Source organism: Cupressus sempervirens, chromosome 11, assembly GCF_028749045.1.
Source record: "Cupressus sempervirens isolate cs-2001-9-10 chromosome 11, ASM2874904v1, whole genome shotgun sequence".
In the NCBI taxonomy this organism is placed as follows: Eukaryota; Viridiplantae; Streptophyta; class Pinopsida; order Cupressales; family Cupressaceae; genus Cupressus; species Cupressus sempervirens.
The window spans coordinates 860,776,040-860,801,943 of NC_143128.1; the positions used below are offsets into that span (position 1 = coordinate 860,776,040).

The window sequence follows — 25,904 nt, forward strand, 5'->3', positions numbered from 1 at the left end:
AACCTTAATGAACCCTTCATTAAACAAGAGACACAATGCGTCATAGTTCCTACCTAACACATAATGGTTGTAGAGGTGTAGATGAGTGAGAATAAGGTTAAATAGTTCTAAATTAACATTATGAATGCATTAATTTTTGCCTAAAAATGCATTTGTGATCTGATAGGATGACTCATATTTTGTTGTTAAATTCTCGTCCCAAAAATGCAGTTGTGATTTGAAAGGATGACTCATATTTTGTTGTTAAGTTCTCGTGTTATATTATTATATGTTTGGGCATTTAAGCCTTTTAATAAGAGGCCAAAGTCCCCAACTATGTATTATTCTCATCTTAATTATTAAATGGAAGTCACACTATTTTTAATCATTAGATAGAGATAAATAGTAGTATAGAACAATAACAACATAAACATATATGCAGAGGAAAAAATGATAGATAATATATAGGAGGAAGAGGAAGAGAGATAAAATAGTAAGATAGAGCGATACGAACATAAATTTTTTTTGTGTGTGTGTGTGCGAGAGAGAGAGAGAGAGAGAGAGAGAGAGAGAGAATTAAATATAATTATTTTTCTTAATAAAACAAGTAGTCAAAATAAAATCATGGTTATAATGAAAAATTAAAATATATTATATTATAATTAATGAAACTAAGAATTTAATTTTTATATTAAAACTCACATTTGTATTAAAAAAATGAAATGTATTGAAATATAAAAATATTTTATAAGTAAAACTAATTGTTTCATTTTACACGAAAAGATTTACTATTTAATGTTTTGTAATTTCAAAATTTTCATAAAATTAAGTAATTTTTAATTATGAAATAATATCTATATAATTTAATATGTACATTTGTAAGTAATAAATACATGTAATGCATATAAATTTGATGTTGATGAATAAATATGATGTAATAAATAAGAAATAAAATATAACTATTTAATTTTAATACATAGTTTATAAAAACTCAATAATAATTTACATATTTTTAGAATTGAATCATTTTTTTTTTGTGTTTATTTCTTTTAGTATGTTTTTTTATGTAAAATATAATTATTAATTTAATATTAAAATATATATTTAAGTTTTAAATATATTTAAATTAAATGATAAATTGTTTAAATATAAAATATTAATAATAATAAATGATATAAAAAGTTAGAAATTAAATACAAAGATATAACATATTAAAATTATATTGCTATTAAGAATTAATATTGATTAGACATTTTATGTGAGGTGGAAGATAAAATGATTGCAAAAAAAAATCTTATCAACTTGTCACAAAGATAAAGTTGTAATTAATGCATTCATTAATGCAAGATGAAGTTGTTAGTAAATATTTGTATTTTTATAGGAAAATTAATTTTCTCCCCCACCAAAAATAGTATGAATGAATGAAAAATGTGATTTATCAAATAATGAAAAATTTAAAAAAATATAAAATTTCATATAATTTCTTTGATTTGATTGATCAGTGTTAATACCATATTAGCATGACATAAATGCATAACTATTGCTGCCGTGGCAGAAACTAATAACCATACTTCTCACATTATAATGTTTATTGTAAAATGTAAGTTGAAAGGATCGAAGATAGATAGATAGATAGATAGATAGATAAAATTTTAACGTCTACGAGGCCAAAAATAGCCAAAAATAGATAGATGGTTCTAAGCTGTTTTATGAACGCTCAAATTTAACCGCCTATTTACTGGCGAGCTTTGCGTAGAGGTTTAGGGTTTATATCTAAATCGATAAATCGATATTATATGTTCTTACATGCGGTGAACAAGGACAAAAGAAGCTCGTTTATTCAGTTTCTGTTCACAGAGCAATGGCAAGTTCGTTAGCAGCACAGCTTAAATCAATAAGTTCTGCAGGGTTGCAAGCGCATCAAGGCAACAAACGTCCAATTACTCGGCCATCTCTTTTGTTTGATCCGCGACAAGCCGCCGACGTTAGTCTCCACGCCATTCATGCTGCTGCACTGGAAGGTACTTTTCTCAATGGAAAAAATACACTGTATCTTTGATGTGTTTTTTCCTTATCTACGGATAGCGTTCTTTATTCTGAAAACCCCATTGGTTCTTCTAGAAATGACTTGTCATATAATTCAGAGTTGAAGATTAAAAATGTTTCAACTTGCAGGGCTTGATAGACTGGTGGAGATGGACAAGCGCTTTGCTTCTTTTAGGAATACTTTGTTCAGTTTCGAAAGCCAGCAGATGGATAGGGAGCTCCAGAACAGAGAATACAATGCAAAGATAGATAAAACAATTGGTCTTTATTTGCGATTAGTTTCCGGACATCTGCTTGTGGGAGATTCTCATAAGACACTAGAGTATTTGATTCGTCGATACAAGTTTGTAATCTTTATTCATTTGAATTTAACATTTCGTACATACTATAGAGTCACTCATTGAATTGTCATATAGAGAGCTGAACTTGGCTTAGCACATTTTGGGTCTAGATTGGGTTTCATCCCTGCCTCTGGCTTCCCCCCTAAAAAGCAAAGACAGGTACGGTAAACTTTACAAACTATATATGCTGAAATAATTCAAAATCACGTAAAATGTAATAAAAATTAGGTTATATCCTGTTTTGCGCATTTTCTTGTTGGAGAATCTCATAAGACACTAGCTTGGAGAAGTTCTTAAGACACCAAAGCTACTTCGGAACTATGTGATGAATCCTGAGAATGAAGTCAATCACAAAACAGGTGAACTTTCCATCAGCAAAGAGTTGAGAGATGATCAAAGCTGCAAGAGTATTACTAGTGGTGTTATCATTATCCACTCTCCAAACAATTTACAAGAGATTGCAATTTATGACAACACATTTCACTGTTTTGATCAACAATCAAATTTTGGATGCTTAGGTTTAATTGAAAGAAGAAGTAGCCTTTCAGTTGTCTTCTCATAGTGAAGACATCGACTGATGACCAAATGGTTATTAAACCATCACCAACTTTACAGAAGCTAATTGTAAGAGATCCTACATGTATCATTTTCACCTCTACTCTAGTGAACAATAATTTCTTCCGAAGTTCTAGGATATTGCTATAAGAATCATCCTGTAACATTGTTATGGTTACAATATATTGGAAAACTTGGAATCTTGGAATCAATTGGGATTCAACAACTGTTGGAGATGAATTAACTTATGATTATTTTTAGAAACTTCATATGGAAGCTCTCAAAGAGCCTTAAATCACTGAGGGAAGGTGGTGCCTATCCACTGTTTGTAAGGACAAGAGTGCAGGAGTGGAAAGTACTTCATTCAGAAGGTGTCAAAAGGTTTCGTTTGTATAAGGAGATAAAGCAGTGAAAGCAGTCAGATTTAGACATTATAACCTTACTTATAGAAGTCAATTTCATTGTAAGGTTCAGGATCACATTCCCTCCATACAATCAGATCTAGAGCGGTTCCAGACACATAATTGTAAAATTATTATTTAGAAAGGGCGGTCAGAGTATTGCAAGAATCAGAAGCATATTCACAACCTCCAGACTTGGTGCAAATACACTTACAAATCATGAGAATCAATTCTATGGATATTGTGAACATTCATAGAACTTGAAATAATAAGGAAGGAATACCACAATTCAGTTATCTTTATGTACTTTCCAACAGATATCATATATCAGTTTGTACTCATTTTTGCATTAGGGAGTTCATTGATATACTCATCTAAGAAATATTATTGCTAATCTAATTAAAATAATTTGGAATGATATTAACTACGTGATTTTCTATTCCTATACGATTCTCTTAACTCATCATTCAATCAGGGCCTTATCACACTGATCATCCTTGATTCTTTTGTACAAGCAAGCTGACATTACAGCCTATCCAATAATAGGTCAAAAATTCCTAGGAAGTCCACAATGGACATTACACATACGAACACATATAAGCCTTGAATCATACACATGAATACATGTAAAGCATGCCTTATAGACATAAGGCATGAATATACACAATTCTCTTTGAATAGAATGCATTTTATTGTTTTAGCTTTATCCTGCAGGTTGGCAGGATCAAGACTTTGATAGCACTTGTAATGTCCCCTATTGGGACATAACTCTAAATTGCCCAAAATACCCAATTAAGGTTTATAATATATTTGAGAATGTAGATTGTCAACTTAATATTTTGAATTAGAGCTTGCAACCAGGTTAATAATAATTATGAAAGATGAATAAACATATGATTCCACAATGTTAGAAATATAATTCTAATCATCATTACAATTAACATAATGTACATGTAGGATTCCCTTAAGGCCTTCCCTAATAGCCCATTCACTCAATAAAGTACCATGGGGCCTTGAGCATGGAATGTCACTTGCCATTTGACCTTCTAGCTCCAGTCTGTGTTACTCTACTCAAGGAGCCTTATGCTTCTTGCATTCCTTATACATACCATCAACCCTCCATAAAGGAATGACATATTGGTTGTAATTTAAAAAGGAATCATCATCATCATCATTATACCTGCCTACTTGATTACTCGTGCATACAGAGAACAATAGGTTATCTGCATACATTCTTAATTCATAAGAAATGTAAGGCAAATAATAAATCTGCCAAATCATATTGCAAAGCATTATACCTCATACCACAAAATCTGGTAAGTTTATAAACAACTGTTTAATTTCTTTAGTTTTGAGTCCTATTGCAATGCATTATACTTCATATATCAAAATCTGGTAAGTTTATAAACAACTGTTTAATGTATTAATTTTGAGCCTGTCTCTTGTTTGATTGAGATTTCTACCTATTCCATCCCTGTGATTCATACCCCATCCTCTCCATTGTGGTCTCCTTTATTATATCCTGATCGCCCCAAGGAGGGTTGTCTCTTAGAGGCTACTTTCCCTTCCACAATGGAGACAACCTCTTGTTAATCGCAACCTTATATTTGACCGGTGTCTCCTTACCAGTCATTAATATACTAATTGCTGCTATCATGTGACATTTGTTTGTTTATTGCTGTGATTATGTGACCTTTGTTTGATTATTGCTGTGATTATGTGAGCCATAATTTACTAATTGCGGTGATTGTGTGACTGTCATCTCTTGTACCATTCAGTCGCCACCTTGTCACCCTCACGTGTGTCTTAGAGGTTAAAGCAATGCCTCAATAGATTTATTTCCTTGGTATCCGAGTTAGGCTAGGAACTTGTAAAGGATTTTGAAAGATTATTTCCTTTAAGCAAGGTGATTATATTGATGGTTAGCAAGGTGGGTCATAAAATCTTTTGATTTATCAAATAGATACCATTGTTCCCCTTACTTACGCGCCTCTTTATTGTACATGGCTATTGGAGGATTGCAGGGTTTAACGAATTGTTAAAACTTAAAAATCTAATCTAGCTGATTGAGTGAGTTTTCATTAAGGGAGAAGTGTGATGCTGTTTTTATATTCATTATGACCAAATTGGTGTCATGTCAAGTACCCTCATATCTCAAAGGAGCTCAGGTTGGTATAATCCCAAAGGATGAAGGTACTTAACTTTTTGCCTTTAAATGATTCCAAAAGGCTGGTTAATCAATTTGGAGAGTCTTAACGAGCTATTTCCATCCTTATATCAAATAAGGTTGGATGAAAATATCATTTTCCATGATTTGATTGATCCACACACCAAGGAGTAGCTGTTGTAGTAATTGTGTATATAGTCAAATGTAATGAATAATATCGACATTGCAACTCACTTGACATATTTTAGGGTTGTTAACATGGAACATGGTCAAATATAACACATCATCTATACTGTACAACTAACATCAAACTACTATTTTTGTAAGTGTAGACCATATGATAAAATGTTTCTGTGATTGATACACTACAACTTATCTTGCATTCCTAATATTTGTAACTATGGTTCACAATCAAATGTAACCCATAATTGGTATAAAAAATTACCCTACATTCCTAATCAATAAGAGATATTATTGTTTCCCACTAACCATTCCAAACATATTGGTAAATATATTTTATCCATAGTTGACACACATTAGTGAAGAGAAGGGAGGAAAGAGAAAAATGCTTTCTGTAAAGTTTCTGCAAAATCTATGTGATCAAATTGAAATAATACCTTCTCCAATGCTTGCTGAAGATTATTCTTATTCAGGCTTGTATAAGAGATGTCAATAATGAAATTATTATTCTGAAATCCTTTATTTCTGGAAGTGTTCGAATAGGGCAGACTTGCTTAAAGGAGCAGACTTGGTGTTCTTTGTGTGTCCTTTAACTACAACCACACCCTACATAAATACCATACCCAAAGGGCATGTCCCTTGAAGGGACATGACCCTATCTAGGTTGGCCCATAATGCTTTCTCATAATCGGCGCCCAAACAAGGTATTGAATATGTGAGTAGACTTAACTAAGAGTAGTTAAGGTTAATACAATCATTTCAAGAAGGGATGCCGATCATGTCTAGAAGGATCAATATAAATCTTAGGCCTTCACAAGGCATTTTTTGAATGATAAGTCCTGTGCAATATGCATAGTCAGATCAGTACGGTGATCAGACATACGCATTTAACACTCCCTCTTAACTTGATAATCATATTGAGAGATAACATATCTAGCATCATCAATTACTATGAATAAGCATAGAATGAAACTAGATCTATCTGAATTTTCTTAGCATGTGGTATCATTGAACACATGATACTATGTCATAGTGCTATATCTGTGATATGACATATCATTGACACTAGTGATAACAATATTGCAAATAATACAACATACAGGATAATATTCGAAGAATAACTAAATTCTTCATTTATCCAAGTTGGTGACTCATAGGTACTGACACTCCTATATCACAACATGATCCTGAGTTCAGATCTACTAGAACACAGGATAAACTCCGGAGAATAATAAAATTCTTCCTTTATCTAAATTGTGACCCATAGGCATAACAATGTCTACATCACAATGTGATCTTGAACTCATCTAGATCTGACAATAGATCTCTACTGTTTAGCACATTATCTAAGAGATCGTCATCTCTCATCATGACTTTTATACAAGTGTTCATTATCTTAGAGATCATCACCTCTTAGATAATGAATACAAATGGGGGAGCCCATAATAGTCAATAACCTGACAATAAAAATTATTTTAATAATAATTTATGGAGTGCAAATGAATTACAATTCAACAAGTGATCTATCTTCACTTGAGAGAGAGGTTTGGTAAGAATATCTGCTGTTTGATCTGCAGTGCAAATGTATTCTAATTTTACAATATTCCTATCTACCATATCTCTTACATAATGGTAAGGAATTTCAATATGCTTGGACCTGTCATGAAAAACTGGATTCATAGAAAGCTTGATTGAACTTTGATTATCACAATGAATAATTGTAGGATTCATGGCTTGACCAAATAATCCCACAAGTAACTTTCTAAGCCAAACTGCTTCCCGAAAGGCCATCGCTGCTGCAATGTATTAAGCTTTTGTGGAACTTTGTGCTACTGAAGACTGCTTTCTACATATCCATGATGTCATCGCTGAACCTAAACTAAAACAACATTCTGAAGTGCTTCTCTTGTCAGTAACATTTCTAGCCCAATCTGTGTCTATGTATTGTAGGTCCAATTCAACTTTCTCATACTTGAGCCTGGGGGTAAAGGTGTTAGAATAAATAAATAATTATTTATTAATTATTTATTCTATTTACTTAAGCTTACTTAGGTTAATGCATTTATTTAATATTTAGTAGTTAATAGTTGTAGTGATGAGTTGTTGACAACACGGGAGTTTGTTCCCTTCTAGCATGTTCCACCTTTCTGTGGAAGAGTGCTTAGTTGTCAACCTTATCTTTTACCTCCTTCTAGCTTGTTCTACAAGCTTCCTTGAGGCCTTTATAGGTGGTCTCTCTCTCATTGTAAATTCATCTATTCACATAGCAATTTCATTTTCCTATTTTGAAATATTTTCTCTTGCTTTGTTTCCTTCAAGCTCTTGCTCCTTAGGTTTCTCTTCGACAAGCTATTTGCACTGCAGGTGATCTTGGTGACTGTGAAGTTGGATTTCATCAACTCCTACATAGTATTAGAGCCTTCTTGCTGCTTCTTGTTTGAAGGATTTTTTTGAAGCCACAATTTGGAGACAAACCCTAGCTTGTTTGTGATTTTTTCTTCGATCAGGAGGAAAAGCATTTTTTTAGTATTTGGAGAAAAAGGAGAAAGAGGGTTTGGCATAACAGATCTGATATTTTTGGGCTTTTAAAATTTTTTTTTGGAGGTGCGATGGCGGCGATTCAGAAAAAATAACTACAAAGGTGGTTTGAGATCTCTGTTCTTGAATTTTTCTGCAACTCGCAATTCCCAATTTTTGCCACTTTAAATGCTTAGTACGGGCTCATTTGGACACATAATCAGGTTCTATTTTTTTTGAAAGTGTATTTTTTTTGTTTACTTTCCAAATCTGAAATTAGATTAGAAGTTCTGTAGACAAAAATATTACTTTCAAAAATAGGCGCTAAATTGGCTATTGTAATCTCACTAAGCATTTTTTTTTTCTGTAATTTAATTTAGAATAAGACCCTTCTACTTCCTTCTTCTTCTTTCTCAATGGCGGATCCATCTGTGCCCCGTCTCACGCCACACAACTATCACACTTGGAAGGCACAAATGATAAGGCTTCTCATGTCAAGAGGCTTATGGTCATGTCTGGATGAGAATCAACCTATTCTCACACATCCTTTTGAGGTTCTTCAGCCAAGAACAAAATGAATGAGGCCATGGGATTGATTGCACTGAACATTTCAGACAATCTGCTAGTTCACTCGGATGGTTTGACCACTCCTTGGGCTTATTGGCTCAAATTTCAGACTTTGTTTGGCACAGTAAATGAATTTCGGGCATTGTAGCTTGATGCAGAGTTGACTTCTTTGACACCTAACAGTTTTCCCACCATTGAGGACTTATTGATGAAATTCAAATCTTTGCATACACTTTTGTAGGGACGTGGGAAAAACAAAGATAGATGATGAGTGTATCTTTTTGATACTCTCAAAGTTTAGGGGGCAGTATCAAATCTTCTCTTCTACTTTCTACTCCACTATGGATGCATTGGGTGACAAACATAGGATGCCTTCATTTGAGATATTTTGTGATCGATTAACTCGTGAACAGTCCAAGATCAATCAAATGGATTCACTTTCAGGTTCACAGTCGCAGGCATTGCTTGTCAAGGATACATAGGAGCAGAAGTCGAAGAAGATATCAGATCCCTCTTCCACTGGTTCATCATCTTCTAAGAACAAGGAGAAAAAGAAGACCGAGACTCCTACTTGTTCCTATTGTTAGAAAGGATCTCATGATGAGGCACATTGTTTTTAGAAGAGATTTGATGGCTATGAGAAACAAATTGCAGATTTGCAAGCTCTTCTTCAGAAGAACATTGTCTCTTCTCCATCCTCTTCTACCTTACAGGGGTCTGCCTTTTAGTCTTCTTCCACATCTTCGTCATCTACATTGGATCTTGGAAAGGGTCATGCATTAAAGGCTACCATTGCATCTCCTTCACGGGTTCCTTAGATACTGTATTCAGGTGCTTCTCATCATATGACATCTTCTCAAGGTGTCTTTTCTACTCTTGAGGCTTCTCCTATTCCTCATATTCTCATGGGGAATAACACTGCACTACAAGTTTGCGGGAAAGGTTCAGTTCACATCCAGGATGGTATATTCAATGATGTATTGTATGTTCCATCTTTGTCTACCAACCTTCTCTCGATTTCTCAGATTACACGCAGTGGATCAGGGAAGACAATTGAGTTCACTACTGATTCAGTCTTCATTCGGGATCGTGTAATAGGAAGTCTTATTGCTACAGGGGTAGTTGATCCTTCCACTCGTCTCTACACCTTCTCGCACTTTGGTCCACCATCTCCATTGTTGGAGCACACTACTACTCTTTCATAGGAGCATCATGTGGTGCAGTCAGGACACTTGAACCTTTGTATTGTTCCTGAGATCCCTATTTTGACTGCCACGCCACATCCAGCTGAGGACTTTTCTCTTTAGCAGGATTCTTCTTCTTCTGCTCTGCCTGATCCTCCAGCTCCATTCATTGAGACTCCAGGTACACTTGTTGCGGATACTACAGTGGACATTCATGACAATGTCATCACACTTGCCTTGGGGATTCCATTTCTGGATCCTCATACTTTTTCCTTTGGGCATCAGCTAGGCCTTCCAGTTTCCCCTCTCATTCAGGGGTTCCCTTGTTCCTTCCACATTGGAGTTTCATTGGTTTGATCATTTCTACAGGAGCTCCATCATTCTGGGGGGGCTTTGGTGTCTATTCTCATGGGGGTGCTGGTTGTACTTATGGTTTTGAGAGAGTTTGTTGAAACATTTTTGGTGGAAGTTGTCCTTGGGGGGTGTTGTTGAGGCCTTCCTTCCTTCCTTCACTTCATATTTTTTCCAACATGTTTGTTATCTCTTTTTGGGGGAGGGTTTTTCCCATGAGGTTGCATTTCTTTGCATTGTACATGGGTACCTAACATGGCCTTGTTGCCGAGACCCATTCTACATTTTCTCTTAGTTTTTTGTGAGCTTAAGGCATTCCCCTAAGTTGCACTTAAGGGGGGGTGTTAGAGTAAATAATTAATTAATTATTAATTATTTATTCTATTTACTTAAGCTTACTTAGGTTAATGCATTTATTTAATATTTAGTAGTTAATAGTTGTAGTGATGAGTTGTTGACAACACGGGAGTTTGTTTCCTTCTAGCATGTTCCACCTTTTTGTGTAAGAGTGTTTAGTTGTCAATCTTATCTTCTACTTCCTTCTAGCTTGTTCTACAAGCTTCCTTGAGGCCTTTATAAGTGGTCTCTTTCTCATTGTAAATTCATCTATTTACATAGCAATTTCATTTTCCTATTGTGAAATATTTTCTCTTGCTTTGTTTCTTTCAAGCTCTTGCTCCTTAGGTTTCTCTTCGACAAGCTATTCGCACTGCAGGTGATCTTAGTGACTGTGAAGTTGGATTTCATCAACTCCTACAAAAGGATGCGGTCCCATGAGGGGGGCTTCGAGATCTATTTTTATGGAGTGGAAGGTCCCATGAAGTGAAACAAAAAATGTTGCAGGATTAAATAGAATCTTCTCCACAAAATAGTTGCTCCTACTTTTTAGGGTGCAAATTTGAGCGGGTGGAAAAGGTGGGGGGCTAGAAATTGCCCCAGCAGCTTAGGCTTTTTGTCTGCCACTTGTCAATCTAATATGTTTTTTAATTATTATCAATATTATTTTAAAATGATTTAGTCATGTAAATTAACAATCCAATTCATGAGACCACCAGCTTTCATAAATTGTGGAGTTTAAACTTTTTGAGCATAAACTCCACTTCAAGATTCATGGGACCTCCCACTTTAAATTATCCTAAAAAGTCTCAGTAGCACTCGCTGAATGTTTCTAGGAAGCCTCCTCTAAGAGTGCCTTGTAAGTATCTCATGATGTGTTTGACTGCAACTAGGTGAATCTCCTTTGGCTCCCACATAAACTGACTTAATGCATTAACAACATAGCAAATATTAGGTCTTGTATTCACCAAGTACATAAGGGACCCAATTATCTGTTTGTAAAGAGTAGAATTTATCGAAGGTGATTCTACTGTTGCTTCCTTAAGTTTATGTAGATTAGTCTCTATGGGAGAAGACACAGGCCTGTAGTTCCACATTCCAAATCTTTTTAAGATGTCTAATGTATACTTTCCTTGATTAAGTACGATGTTGTCAGAATTCTGCCATACTTCCAGTCCTAGGAAGTAATGGAGTCCTAAATCTTTCATCTCAAATTCTCTGATCTTTCTTGCATTGATCTATGAGATGATCATCACCTGTTATTAGTAAATCATCAACATACATTATCAAAATTACCTCTTTATCTCTTTTATAATATAGATTTGGATCAACTTCATTCTTGGAGAATCCTAAGCCGGTGAGATACTTATCAGTTCTTTCATTCTATGCCCTTGGAGCCTGTTTAAGCCCATAGAGAGCTTTCTTGAGCCTGGAAACAAAATTTTTAGGGTTATGAGTTTCAAATCCTTCAAGTTGCTCCAAATATACCTCTTCTGTAAACTTTCCATTTAGAAATGCTGTTTTTACATTCATTTGATGTACTTTCCATCCCTTCGATGCTGCAATAGCTGGGACTGCTCTTACAGAGGTGTATCTAGCAATAGGAGCAAAGGTTTCTTCATAATCAATCCCCTCTTTCTGAGAGAATCCTCTGGCTACGAATCTGGCTTTATATTTTTCAGTGCTACCGTCAGCAGCATGCTTGATTTTAAATATCTATTGAGAAGAAACAATAGATTTTCTTTCATGTCTTGGAATAATTTCCCAAACATCATTCTTCGTAATGGATTGGTATTCTTTCGTCATGGCATCCTTTCAAGTTGTATGTTTAATAGCATATGAAATATTGGTTGGTTTAGAGAAATCACTCATGTTTGTTGCATAACTAGAAAATCTTTTGGGTCTTTTGCTTTCTCTGAAGGTTCCAGATGGTGTAGCGAAGTCTTGTGCTTCCTCTATTGTCTTAATGGCCCAAAGTGGTCTTTTATTTGAATTTTGAGTTTAATCAAGATTGAGATTTTGAATTTCATCTTCAATTTCTTCAATGTTCTCCCTCTCAAACTTAGATTCGATATTTTCTTCAGAACTAGGTAAGGGAGAGGGATCTTCAGAACTTAGGGCTCTTTTGAATGCTAAATCTTCTTCAAATATCACATCCCTACTAAGTTCAATATTTTTCTGACTAGGTATGAAAATCCTATATGCTTTAGATGTTTCACTATATGCAATAAAAATACCTTTCCTCCCGAAGGGTTCTAACTTAGTTCTCTTTTCTTTTGGAATATGTATATATACTGTGCACCAAAAATCCTAAGATGACTTATATTTGGTTTAACCTTAGGAAAGATTTCTTCAGGAGTTTTATCTCTAAGGTAGGAGTGAGGACTCTAGTTTTGAATATAGACAACAGTACAAGAGGCTTCTGCCCAAAGATAATGTTCTAGATTTTGATCAAATATCATAGCTATTGCAGCTTCTATAATTGTTCTATTCTTCCTTTCTGCAACCCCGTTTTGTTGTGGGTTATAAGGAACGGTATACTCCCTCTTAATTCTTGTTTCTTTACAAAACTCTTTAAACAAATTTGAGGTATATTCCCCTCCATTATTAGTCCTAAGAGTTTTAATTTTATGTCCTGATAAGTTTTTAGTTAAGGTTTTAAATTCTTTAAATCTCTTAAGGATTTATTCTGATTCTTTACATTTTAAGAAGTAAATCCAAGTTTTTCTAGAGAAGTCATTTATAAAAAAGTATATAGTACGAGAATCCTCCAAGAGAAGGAACAAACATAGGTCCTTATAAATTTGAGTGGATTAATTCCAAAACATTGTTAGTTTTTCTAGTGCTATCTTGAAATGGACTTTTGGTGTTCTTACCCAGAGTGCATTGTTTTCATATGCTTGAGTGATCTTTATTCAACTTAGGTAAACCAATTACCATCTTTTCCATAGTTGACAAGGTTTTGAAATTTAGATGACCTAACCTTCTGTGCCATATTTCGTTTATATCAGCAGCTTCATGAATTAAGGTTTACATATGTCAGCTAGGTTCTGTATTTAATTCATACAAGTATCCCTTTCTTTGACCAATCAACTTTGATTTATTAAATGAAGAGTTCTTAGACCAGGTCAATACTTTATTGCCCATAAATGCAACATTATGTCCATCATCTTCAAGTGCTGCAACAAACATTAGGTTCCTTTTTATTTCTGGTACATAGAGTACTCCTTTGAGATATAGAACACTACCCGACTTTAGTTCCAGGATGCAATTTCCAATTCCTTTGACGAAATGTGCTGAATTATCACCGATGGTGACTTTGCCATCAACTTCTTCTGATATAAAGTCTAGTGCTTCTTTGTATCCTATAATATGTCGAGATGATCCACTATCAATCACCCATGCCTTACTTGAGACTTCATTTGATAGTGTCGAATACAATACACGATTCTCAAGATCGTAGTTATCTTCTTTCTTAGTAATGTTTGTATAGTTTACTTGCTGCTTAGAATTCTCAGGGGAATTAGATCTATAGTGTTCAAATTTTTCGCATTTGAAACATTTTATTTTGGATAAATCTTTCTTAGGTTTGTCATTCTTTTGATTACCCTTTTTCTTCTTGAAGTGCTTTTTATCTTTATAGGAATTTGTGTTGAGAACATGAAGTTCTTCATCTTCAGTTTTCAACTTTCCCCCTTTCTTAAGTTTTCTAGATTCTTCTTGAAGACAATCTCCCTTAAGTCTATTGAAGTTAGGAAGATTGTCTCTAGCACTTACTCTTTGTGTGAATGTTTCCGATGAATTTCTGTCAATGTTAGTTCCTTGTCATCAATTATGGTTCCCATACTTGTAAGTTCATCTCTTAGATTGGCAACCCTTAGGAAGTAAGAATTCATCGATTCGCCCTTCTTTATCTGTATATGATTTAGTTGCCTTTTTAGTGCGAGGACTCTAGTTGCATTGTTGACCTCATATGCATTTAATAATGCATTCATCATATTAAATGCTGTTTGATGTTTCATTAGCATGGGTACTATTTCATTTTTTACTCCATTTAATATGATCTGCATGGCTTTCCTGTTTCCTTTATTCTAGATAGTTTTATTAGGTTCAACAATAGGTTGTTTGGATGTTGAATCAACATACTGTTTTACATCATTTTCTTCAAGAATCATCATGATTCTGAATTTTCAAGCATCGAAGTGTTCTTTCCCATCAAACCTGTCCTCGGGTTTGAATGTGTATGCCATTGAAGATAGTAGAATGATGCTAGATATATTAAGTTTGATTGTTTAATTTGCAGAGCCTAGGTTTGACTACCAGAGCTCTAATACCATGTAAAGTTTTTGCAAATTCTATGTGATCAAATTGAAATAATACCTTCTCCAATGCTTGCTGAAGATTATCTTTATTTAAGCTTGTATAAGAGATGTCAATGATGAAATTATGAATCTGAAACCTTTTATTTCTGGAAGTGGTCAAATAGGGCAGACTTTCTTAAAGGAGCAGACTTGATGTTCTTTGTGTGTCCTTTAACTACAACCACACCCAACATAAATACCATACCCAAAGGGCATGTCCCTTGAAGGGACATGACCCTATCTAGGTCGGCCCATAATGCTTTCTCATAATTGATGCCCAAACAAGGTATTGAATATGTAAGTAGACTTAACTAAGATTGGTTAAGGTTAACACAATCATTTCAAGAAGGGATGCCGATCATGCCTAGAAGTTATGCCTTTATAAGGCATTTTGTGAATGATAAGACCTATGTGATCTGCACAGTCAGATCATTATGGTGATCAGTGTTATGGATTTAACATTTCATACTTTCCATAAGCACAGTTTACTTAGCCATAACATGAAGGGGATTTGATAGGAGGGAACATATTTTCTTTCTTTTCAAACTAATACTATAGTGATTCATTACACGAACTATTAAATAGGGAAATCAAAGCTCATAAAATATGTCAATATATGGAAATAAATAAGGATAGAACAAGGGTAAGAATATGTATGGGTAATATTCAATGTAAAAATAATAAGAATATGCATGGGTAATATTCAATGTAAAAATAATAAGAATATGCATAGGTAATATTCAATGTAAAAATACTAAGAATATGCACAAGTAATAATAAACATAAAGCTAAAGTTATACATGCCAAATATTACCACATATTATATTAAGGCAATTATTCATAGTAACACGGGGACGCGTCCCCCCCCTTTTTGCCCAACGTCTCGGAGACTTCAACGCACCGGAGACTTGGGGACTTCGTCTCCCCGTCCCCAGCGGTGCCACTAGATTCCACCACCTCCACCGAGGATGGGGGACATCCTGCTATTCACTATTTGCAAATTCAACTATTTATGTTTAAAGTTCGATGTTCCAATTCAATGCAATGTTTCAAGTATTCACTCTTTTACATCTTTACATCCTATATTGCAATACATATTTTCATAACTAACATTTTTAAATACCATATGCATAGATATATACACCCCTCTTGTCCCCTGCCGCCGTCCCCCCACCGTCCCCCCGCCGTCCCCAAATTAAGGCCCCTCTGTCCCCCCGTCCCGGAAAGTTGTCCCCCCGTTTCGCCGTCCCCCCGTCCCCCAGGGTGGTGTAACTATGCAATTATTCTAAAATGAATCTAAAACTGCATAGGAATCAATGTCATCATCTCTCTCTCTCTCTCACCCCCCTGCCCACCCCTCCCCCCTCATACATCTATAGCTGTCCCTGTTTCTCTCTTTCTCCTCGTCTCTTCCCCTCATCCCTTCCCCTTGGTCTCTCCCTCCTTCCCCCACCCCCTCTCCTTATCTCTCTCTCTCTCTGTCTCTATCTACCCTCCTAAAACTCTCTATCTATATATCTCCTTTTTCTTCTCTCAATCTATATTAATCTATACATTTCCTTTGCCCCTTACGCCCTCCCTCCCTCCTCTGCCCCCATCCTGTGCCATCTTCCCATTTCCTTATTGCAAGCATAATATGTGCCTGCCGGTTATGGTTCCCGATTATCATTTGTATATCTATAAATGGATGCATAGTTAATATTAGGTCCACATTGAGCCATTTGTTGCACACACAACACCAATTTCTGACTGACGTACCAATAGACCTCATGAACTAGACAAATGTATACAAAAGATAATCCAAATTTTTACACCTTCCACACATCTTGGTGTACCTACTGCACATCAATGTGCAATCACTAGTGTAGTTATCTTTTTTTGATTTTATATTACACATGGTCTGAAACCTTAGCTTTGGGAAAATTTCTATTGCCACATGTACACCATGTGCTCATTGTTTTCTGACCTTAGCCAAAATTTGCTGTCTTAATGTCCTATGACAAATGTTTACATGGTGAAATTCAAACAATTGCATGTATTCACAGTACTTTCAAGGTTTATACTTATATCCTGAAACCTTACTAGTGGTTTGGCCCTTTGGTCGCAGGATATGGGCATACAATGCAGATGATTTGATACTGTGTGCTCTTCCCTATCATGAGACAAGCTTATTTGTGCGAATAGTGCAACTCCTTGACTTGAAGTGAGGCCTTTATTCAATTTCAATGTACACGTCTTATAGAAAACTGTAATAATTAATTCTTTTGTATATGCTATATTTATAACTAATCTATCTTGATATATGCTATATGTTACCTTCAGAAAGACTAAATGGCATTTTCTAGAAGGAGTAAAAGAATCAGGTGCACCTCCTCCAAGACATGTTCTTGTTCAACAATTTACACGCGAGTTGGCAATTCTGGAAACTATATGTGAATATGTAAGTTTTGTCATTTCTTTCAGTGTTCCATAAATTATTTCATGTATACTAAATTAGTAATTGATATCACTTTATTCAATGAGGTCAGAGTTAATGAAGAAAAAATTGAAAGATTTCTCTTTGATGATTCTTGGGTTTAACTTAGCATTAAATGTATCTGTCCTTAATTTCAATGCCTAAATAGTTGTAGTCTGTTCAATGGTGTGTGGATGCAGAGCATACCTGTGGTGAAAAGTCAACCATACTCTGCAAATTCAGTTTCCTTTTGTGTTGCACTGATAATGGAGACCTTGGGTGTAATGAAAACAGTTAACACTGATATGATAAGCAGAATTCTCCCTTTCATATTCCGTTGCCTTGATAATATGGCTGTTCTGGACTATAAGGTTTGATATTTTTCCTCTCACTTTTCCTAAACATCTTTAGTGGAAGAATATGGTACATGTATTTTGTAAAAGATGTCTTGGATACTGACAGTCTAAAATCTAGAATTGCTGGCAGGCCTACCATGTTAAAATCCTGATGTAGCTTTCTAAATTTGATTTTCGCTCGGTAGTTGACCATTTTGTGTGATAACTATCAAGTTGAGAAGATGATAAAACTCCTTATGTCTTTTCCTATATTCACTATTGTTTTAGATGGATATTTCAAGCTATGATTTGTGGCATTTTATGCATTTGAATATCATATTTCTTGTTTCTTGAAATCTATGGATATTTTGAAGCTGTTATTTGAAACTTCGGTAATTGCTCTTTAGCATGTTTGAATTTGAAGCTGATTTATTAGGTTCATTATAGAATTAAAAATTTTCCTCTTATGTCCAGTTCTCTAAATCTGCAGTGTTTGGATCATATTTCAAATGTGTGTTGATTGCAGTGGTATAAGATAATTGTATGGGAAGTGCCTTAAAAACAAATACTTTTTGAGGTCATTCATATGGCATGATTTTGTCGGAAACTCCATGGTTAAAGTGCACTAGAGCTGGAGTGGTACTTGTATGGGAGACTTCTTGGTAAGTACCCATGCTTTACCCTCATAAGAATTGCCTAGATGTACTTTGTTATACACTATGCTTGATTGTGGGACATGTCCACAGAATGGTTGGGATGGGAGGCCTTTCATTTGAAAACAACAAGAAAAAAGAAGAATTAAAATATAGGAATTATTTATTATTCATATATAAATATAAAGCAGTCATCATATATATTATAGAACCACAACCTTTTGTCCTATGCATGAAGTACAAAGCACTTAAACAAGCAAGACTGGGCTTAGGATAGTTTGATAAAATACTTTTCTAATAATATATTTGAGATGGGCCTTGTTCCAATTGGGAAGTTGGTGATAACCTTGTTGAAGTGAAGGATGACCTGCAACAAAAGCAACCTTGCACACAAGAGAGAAGCAATATAAATGCTATGAAGCCAAAAAACTCATTAGATCCATAAACGAAACGAATACAATATACAATGAGGAAACCCTTGTTATAAAAACAAGGATGAAACCCTAGAGCAAATAAGGATCATCACAAGTGTGTTAATCCTATAATATGAGAAACAAAAAGTAAATGCCTAAGTAAGCTTAACAAAGCCATACGATATTGGTTAACAAAGCCATCCCTCTTGCTATCTAGCGATAAAAAACATGATAGATGCTTGTCAGATGCCTTTGAATTTTGTCAATAAAAAACCAGCAAAATACTGAATACCCATGATTGTATATAAAAAAGTCGTTTAAAAATCACTTGCTAAAGTAAACCAGGTCTGATAAAAAATTTAGAAGATTTGCAAACACTCATGTGTGCCCTAGAAACCCTAGGCAGACAAAACATGATTTTGTGAAAAAATTGCCAAAAAACAAACAATGCTTTAAAAATGCAATTTCTTGGCACGGTGTGCCAAAAACCCTGGCTAGGATGAACAATTGCAACACTGTGAAACTAAAGTGGTTATTGCATAAATACAAGGAGATTAAAACTCCTAAAGTAAAGGAAATTAGAACAGGATCTTTCCATCATGGCAATGATTAAAGAAACTTAATTAAAAGAAACTAAGTAGCTAACATGATCATTGTAGTTAAATATAACAATATTATTTTAATACCTTCCCTTAATGGTCATTCTATTAACTACAAGAAGTTGCCCCAAATTTTACAAACTTTTCCAGGTTCGGAGACTTGGTTACAATGTTTACAGTCCGATCCTCAGTTTAAACATACTGCAATATCTTAAGTCCATCTTCAACAAGCTATATAATGAAGCGACAATGGAGCTCTACATGCTTTTTTCACTCATGGAAGATTAGATTCATGACAAGCTTTAGTACCCTTTGGTTGTCAGAAAACAAGGGGAAGGGCTCTGCTTGAAACATTATCATGTTAAAAAGTATCCTCTGAAGCTAAACTAGCTTACTGCTGCTTTAGCAGTTTCCTCACCACTCAAGTTTTGTCGAGGAAAGAGCTATTGTTTGTTGCTTCTCTCTTAGAAATAGAATTTCTGTCATAAACACAACTTGTCCATTCTGAATGTATAAAACTAATTAGCTAAGGATCTTTGCTTCTATTGTACAAAATGCCAAAGTCAGGTTTCTCTTTCACATATCTTAGGACACGCTTTGCTACAACCCAATGTTCAGCTTGGAGGGTAGTCATGAAATGAGATATGTAGCTCACAACATAATCTAGGTCAGGTCTAGTGACTGTAAAATATACAAGGCTGCCAACTAGTTGTGTGAATGCTAACTCATTCATCATTGGTGAGTTCGATTTGACTAATAATTTCAGCCCTTTCTCCATAGGTGTAGATGATACTTGCAGTCTTGTATTTTGAACTAAGTCTTGGCATACTCTGATTGAGAGATGAAATTGCTGGTACCTGTCTAGCAAACTTTACACCGAAACAGTAATGTAGAAGATCCAAATCAGTTATAAGAAACACATGACACAAATTGATCTAGTCAAGCAAATGTGCCCTATAACCAGTAATGATGATATCATCCATATGGATGACAAGAAGAATGATATCACTACCAACACTCTTCCAATGAAGGACTTCTTCCCTGTACACCCAAGTGCTTGTCAATCTTAATTAATCATGTGTTCTGAATGTACTTTAGGTTATAAAGAGCCTTCATTAGTTTGTGTTCCTAGTGCACTTTTGCTGGTGTCTTTAAACATTATGGCTACACCATGTAGACCTCTTACTCCAAATCACCATTGAGGAAGTCTAGAACCCATTGGACGGTGTTCATCTTTGTTGTGGGACCAAAGGTCTTCTCACAGTTGATGCCTTCTCTATGCGAGAAGCCATTAGCCACCAACTGAGATTTGTGTTTTGCAAGAGTTCTATTAGCTTTGCACAACCTTCCATGTTTTTCAAAAGATTATGATGTTCAACTTTCATAACCTTCTCCCATTCAGGTTTTACCTTTTGCCTATGAATAATCTTGGGGCTTACAAATAGTCAGAATGTTAGGTATAAGAAAAATGCTTAGTACCTTGCTTTCTTTTGTGTCTGGATGATCTGCCCTCAACAAGCTCGTTATCCCCAAGATAATTGATGAGATTTTCCCACCACTTAGGCTGGAAAATAGAAGCATCTTCTTCCAAATTACGATGATCATCATTATTAGAGTTAAATCTTTCTATTTCTGTTTCTCTTTCTTCTGTAGATCTACTTCTATTTCTAATGGTCACTCTTCTTCTATGTTTCCATATTCTCTCTCTGTTCAATATGGAAACTTTCTCATTCTCTTGTATCTTTTATAGATAGATCGTTCGTGATCTTTGGTTAATAACACATTCATTATTTTACCATAATATGGTATCAGCGCTATTTTTTTCGAAAAATAATAATTTCATTATTGAAAATTGCTCAATTATTTTTCGAACTAGGTTTTGAAAATCTTTAATTTCTTCATGAAATTTTAGACTCGATATTTTCAACATCCTTTGCCTAGGTGTGTTCAAAAAATTGTTTGCAGGGATATTTTTCTAAAATTTGTATAGGGTTTATGTATTTTTTTTCCTATGGGCAGCTTTTCTGCTACATCTCGTTTGTCATCTACCTTTCACCTACCCACATGACTAGCTTCCTCTAAAAACAACTGGCTTTTTAACGTTTTTGGCCCTGCATTTGACCTTTTTTTTGTGAGCCTATTTTTCCTACAATTTTGTGGCCTTCGTTTTAGGCATTTTGACTTGTTTTCCTGTACATCTTCTGCAAAGGGCAATGTCTAGTGTGTTTTAAAACTTTTGTCTTTGATTTTTGTCCAACAGTTTCGTTTTCCACCACTTTTTACAGTCAAATCTACCATTATTTGGGTTTTCCAAAAATGGTCGGGGTTTCCTACGGAACTCTCAGATTATCTGTCGTTTTGAAAAAGTTTTGTAGATTCTTTGTGGGTTTCTGCAGATCTAACTAGTTCGGACTCTGTTTTTTTGGGTGCATCGTTTTTGGTGCCTTGATTTTCAAGCCAACATATTAAGAATCTAATTTCAGATTCTTTTTGGGTTTTTTGAGCTCTTTTTTGGGTGTCCTTTCATTTTTTTCGAGTCTTCTGTCAATCTGCCTCAAACTTTGTGCCTTTTCAGATCTCATTTTTTTGCATTAAAAACGTGTCATGGCATCTCTCACCAATCTTCTCTTAGAAGGTAGTCAACGATTCAACGGAAAGAACTACTACACCTGGAAGCAGAGAGTGATGATGATCTTTGAGTACTGTCGCCTCGAGTTGCTTGTTCTGGGTACTGACACTCGTCAATGCCACCACACACCAATATTGCAAAACATAAAGAGTGGATTCCCTTTCAATTTTTTTGTTTTGAAGTTAGATTGACGATTAAGGGACGGTATTAGAGTTAAATCTCTCTATTTTAGATTCTTTCTCTTCTATAGATTTACTTCTATTTCTAATGGTGACTCTTCTTTTATGTTTCCATATTTTCTCTCAGATCAATATGGAAATTTTTTCATTCTCTTGTATCTTGTATAAATAGATCATTCATGATCTTTGTTTAATAACCCATTCATTATTTTACCATAATAATCATGTCTTGGGCTGCTTGAAAGCGATCATCAGGATGTAGATCTAGGTTGTCTTCAGGGAAATTTGTTGGAGTAGGTTGATGCCTATGATAATGCACAAATTTGGAATTAACACAATCCCTCACTTTAAGCGGACTGGCCACCCAAATCTTTAGCCTAGAGAGCTTAATCTTCAAGACTTGTGATGGGAGAAGAGAGCTAAAAGGTCTCACTTTCATAAAAAACATCACTACAAAATATGTGACAATCAACGTCCACATCAATCAACATATAGGCTTTATTGTCATTACTATATCTTTGTAAGCATCAATTTCCAACTTTCAAAAACTTGTTTGGTTCTATTTGCATCTAGAGTCCAAACACATGTTGTCTTAGCCAATGCTTCCTCTTGGTCATCTTCTTGATGCTTGTGTGGGTGACTGGTTCAGAAGGTACACTGCAGTATACACTATCTCAGCTTAAAACTTCTTAAGAACATTTCTTCGGTCCAACTAAGACAGAGCCGTCTCTATAATTGTATGGTTCCTTTGCTCAACAACATTGTTTTGCTTAGGTGTATACGGCATGCTAAGTTGACGCTTAATGCATGTTTAGCACATAAAGTTAGAAAATTGGTTGGAATGGGGTTCGTCGCCATTATCTAACATATCCTAACTCTTTTTCAAATAATGCTTTAAACTTCAGGAATTCATTAAACACGTCTGATTTTGCCATCAACAACACCCAAATTTTGCTACTAAACTCATCTACAAATAGAAGAAAATACTTGACATCATTGATAAATGCAATATTCATTGGTGTACAAACATCCGCATGAAACAATTGCAAGACCTTGGATGCTCTTCAAGATTTTCTCGTTGAGAAGGGAGTTTGATGTTGCTTACCTGTTTGGCAAGCTCCGCATATTGAATCTTAGGCAAGCCGTCTAATTCTCCTATATGGCACACTAGGCATTTTCTATACTGTTTGGGCAAATCAGAGGTTACGTCCTATGGATCACCCCAATGTAATACATGTAACCCAAATTCTAAGGCTAAGGATCCCATAGGTACATTATAAACCTTGGGTCCACTCGAGTTAAAATGGGTTTTCTTGGATTTTCTTTGCATTTTGGGTAGAACAGGTGTTTCTAAGTTGTCTTGTGTGGTTTTGAATAAGACTGGACCATTTCATGGTCATAGCTCCATCAAAAATGGAAAAATGCAAATGTTGGAAAAAGAGATGTAAAATTGCAAAATTACAAAATTGCAATGTTGCTTGAAAAATGCAACTTTGAAACCAACAGTCATAATTATTTGAAAAACAGTTGTAGACATTGGATTTGGTCTATTTAGGAGGGAGAACCTCTCATATGAAAAGAGAGGAAGTCATTGTACAGATTTGATGTTGATTTCAATAAAAGTACTGAAATTCCTGAGCTTTTTCCCTGTTTTCTGTGCTATTTCCATACTGTACAGATTGGGATGACCGATCAATTGGTATGAAATGTTGAAGTTGTGAATTAGCTTTCGTTTACATTTTGTTTCAATTCATTTGGTTAAGTAAGTTGCAAGATATTAACCTTTCTCTCCAGACTGGTCAGAAACCCTTGCAAATCTGACCCTCTTTCAAAGATAGAGGCCTAACTTGTGTTTCCACGGTTGGATTTCTATGAGCCTCTGGGAAATACAAGTTAGGAATGTATATTATCAGATTCCAAAAGCTCAGGACGGGAGTTTGCAGGGAAGTATTTTTCCCATCAAGCCCTAGGTCAAATATCTCATGTATTTCGCCTGCTGGAAGGAGAAATTGAATAATTAGCCAGGGAGAATGATCAAAGTGACCAAATAAATTGTGGATTGTGAACATTCGAGGATGGAAGAACACCTCTAAGTGGTTGGGGTAATTCTGTGAACCCATCTTCTTACACTTGCTTTGGAAATCCAATCCTAATTAGGCCTATTAGGTCTGTGAGCCAAGTAGGAGTTTGGGGGTGTTAGAACAGAGTTTAGACCTAATCTCTTGTAGTGATTGGTAATTCCCAAAAGGGTGTCTGAATCTGTATTTTTTTTGGTAGGTCGCTTTGAAGTTTCTAAAGTTAATGCTCAAAATCTAGTTGAAGAGACCTAATTGAGGCTACTAGCCTAAATAGGGATTTGTAAGTTGTGGGTTGGTAGGAGTCCAACCAACGGTTATTTCTCCATTCCTAAAAATCAAATAAGTCATTCAAATCAACAAGGCAAATTTGTGTAAGGGTTTGCTTAGTTTTCCCATTGTGGCTCAGTTTTGGGGAAAGAGTCCGTAAAGCAGGATTTTAAGTGAAGTTTGGTTTGATCCCTATGACATTGGGGGTGGGGGGGGGGGGGGGGGAGTTTTGTAGGTGTCCAAATTTTTTGTTGGAGAGGCTTAGGACCTTCTAGAATTACTTGAAAAAGTTGGGCCTTTGAAACCTTATTTGGAGGTCTTCATAAGACAAAGCCTAGAAACCACAATTCTTGCTGACCACTTTGCATCACATACCACTAATGCTAAAGAGAACCGATGGATAAACTCTTTGTAGCCATTGTGTGCTCCTGAGATTCTCCAGTATCAACTAGTCTAAACATTCCATTATCTTCAGTCCCAACTGCATGTATCTTCTCAGACTCCTTATTGACAGAGTGGTTCTTTCTGTGCACTGACAAATTTAATAATGACTATTGAATTACTAAAAATAAATTGATGGCACACAATATACTTGGGTGGGGTGAGGGTGGAGGGGTGGGTGAGTGAATGAGCACGACAATTTCAAATCAATCATTAATTACCACTAATAACATTTCCATGTGTCGCAACCAATCTCAAATCCAAGTCATAAGAACTAATACTGGATCTTACTTAAACATTAGTATATCAAAACAAGTAGTAAGTACATTCACTTATCAACACATGAGAATACTAGATAACATTGAAACCCCGAAGTGAAAAACCATGGCGAGGATAGCAACTTGGATCTATTTTCCAAATTCAACCTATGGGAGACACCAATTTCTACTTATATTTGTGGGCCCCAACCTATTGGAGACACCAATCCCCAATTATACTTGCAGGCACCAACCTATTGGAGATAATTCCTGACACAAAGATCTGAGCACCAACTCAGCAATTAGGACATCAGTCTCAACAATTACAAATTATATGGATTGCAGACCTACAGGTTGACTGCACAACTTCTATCTGACCCGATCAACTCAATAACTCTCTTATATAGTGCATAGGATCTTTTGATGAAATCCCTCAATGATTGAGATGCAACGGAGACACCAATTTCCACTTATATTTGTGGGCACCAACCTATTGGAGACCCCAATCCCCAATTATACTTGCAGGCACCAACCTATTGGAGATAATTCCTGACACGAAGATCTGAGCACCAAATCAGCAATTCAGGCATCCGTCTCAACAATTACAAATTAT

The 25,904-nt window shown here is 35.3% G+C and overlaps 1 protein-coding gene across 3 annotated transcripts in view; it reads left to right on the plus strand.

The window, feature by feature from the left end:
• Positions 1-1,712: 1,712 nt before the first annotated feature.
• The window catches only part of LOC149532241 (ARM repeat superfamily protein), a 179,950-nt gene continuing 155,758 nt past the window's right edge, over positions 1,713-25,904 (plus strand). For all 3 annotated transcript variants that reach the window (XR_016358832.1, XM_089810308.1, XM_089810309.1), the window contains exons 1-5: positions 1,713-2,000; positions 2,155-2,368; positions 17,093-17,188; positions 17,308-17,425; positions 17,641-17,811. Coding sequence is in view for 2 of the 3 variants with exons in the window: in XM_089810308.1 (XP_089666434.1) it covers positions 1,841-2,000; positions 2,155-2,368; positions 17,093-17,188; positions 17,308-17,425; positions 17,641-17,811 (759 nt within the window). In the remaining variant the exon portion in view is untranslated. The remainder of the gene's footprint in view (positions 2,001-2,154; positions 2,369-17,092; positions 17,189-17,307; positions 17,426-17,640; positions 17,812-25,904) is intronic.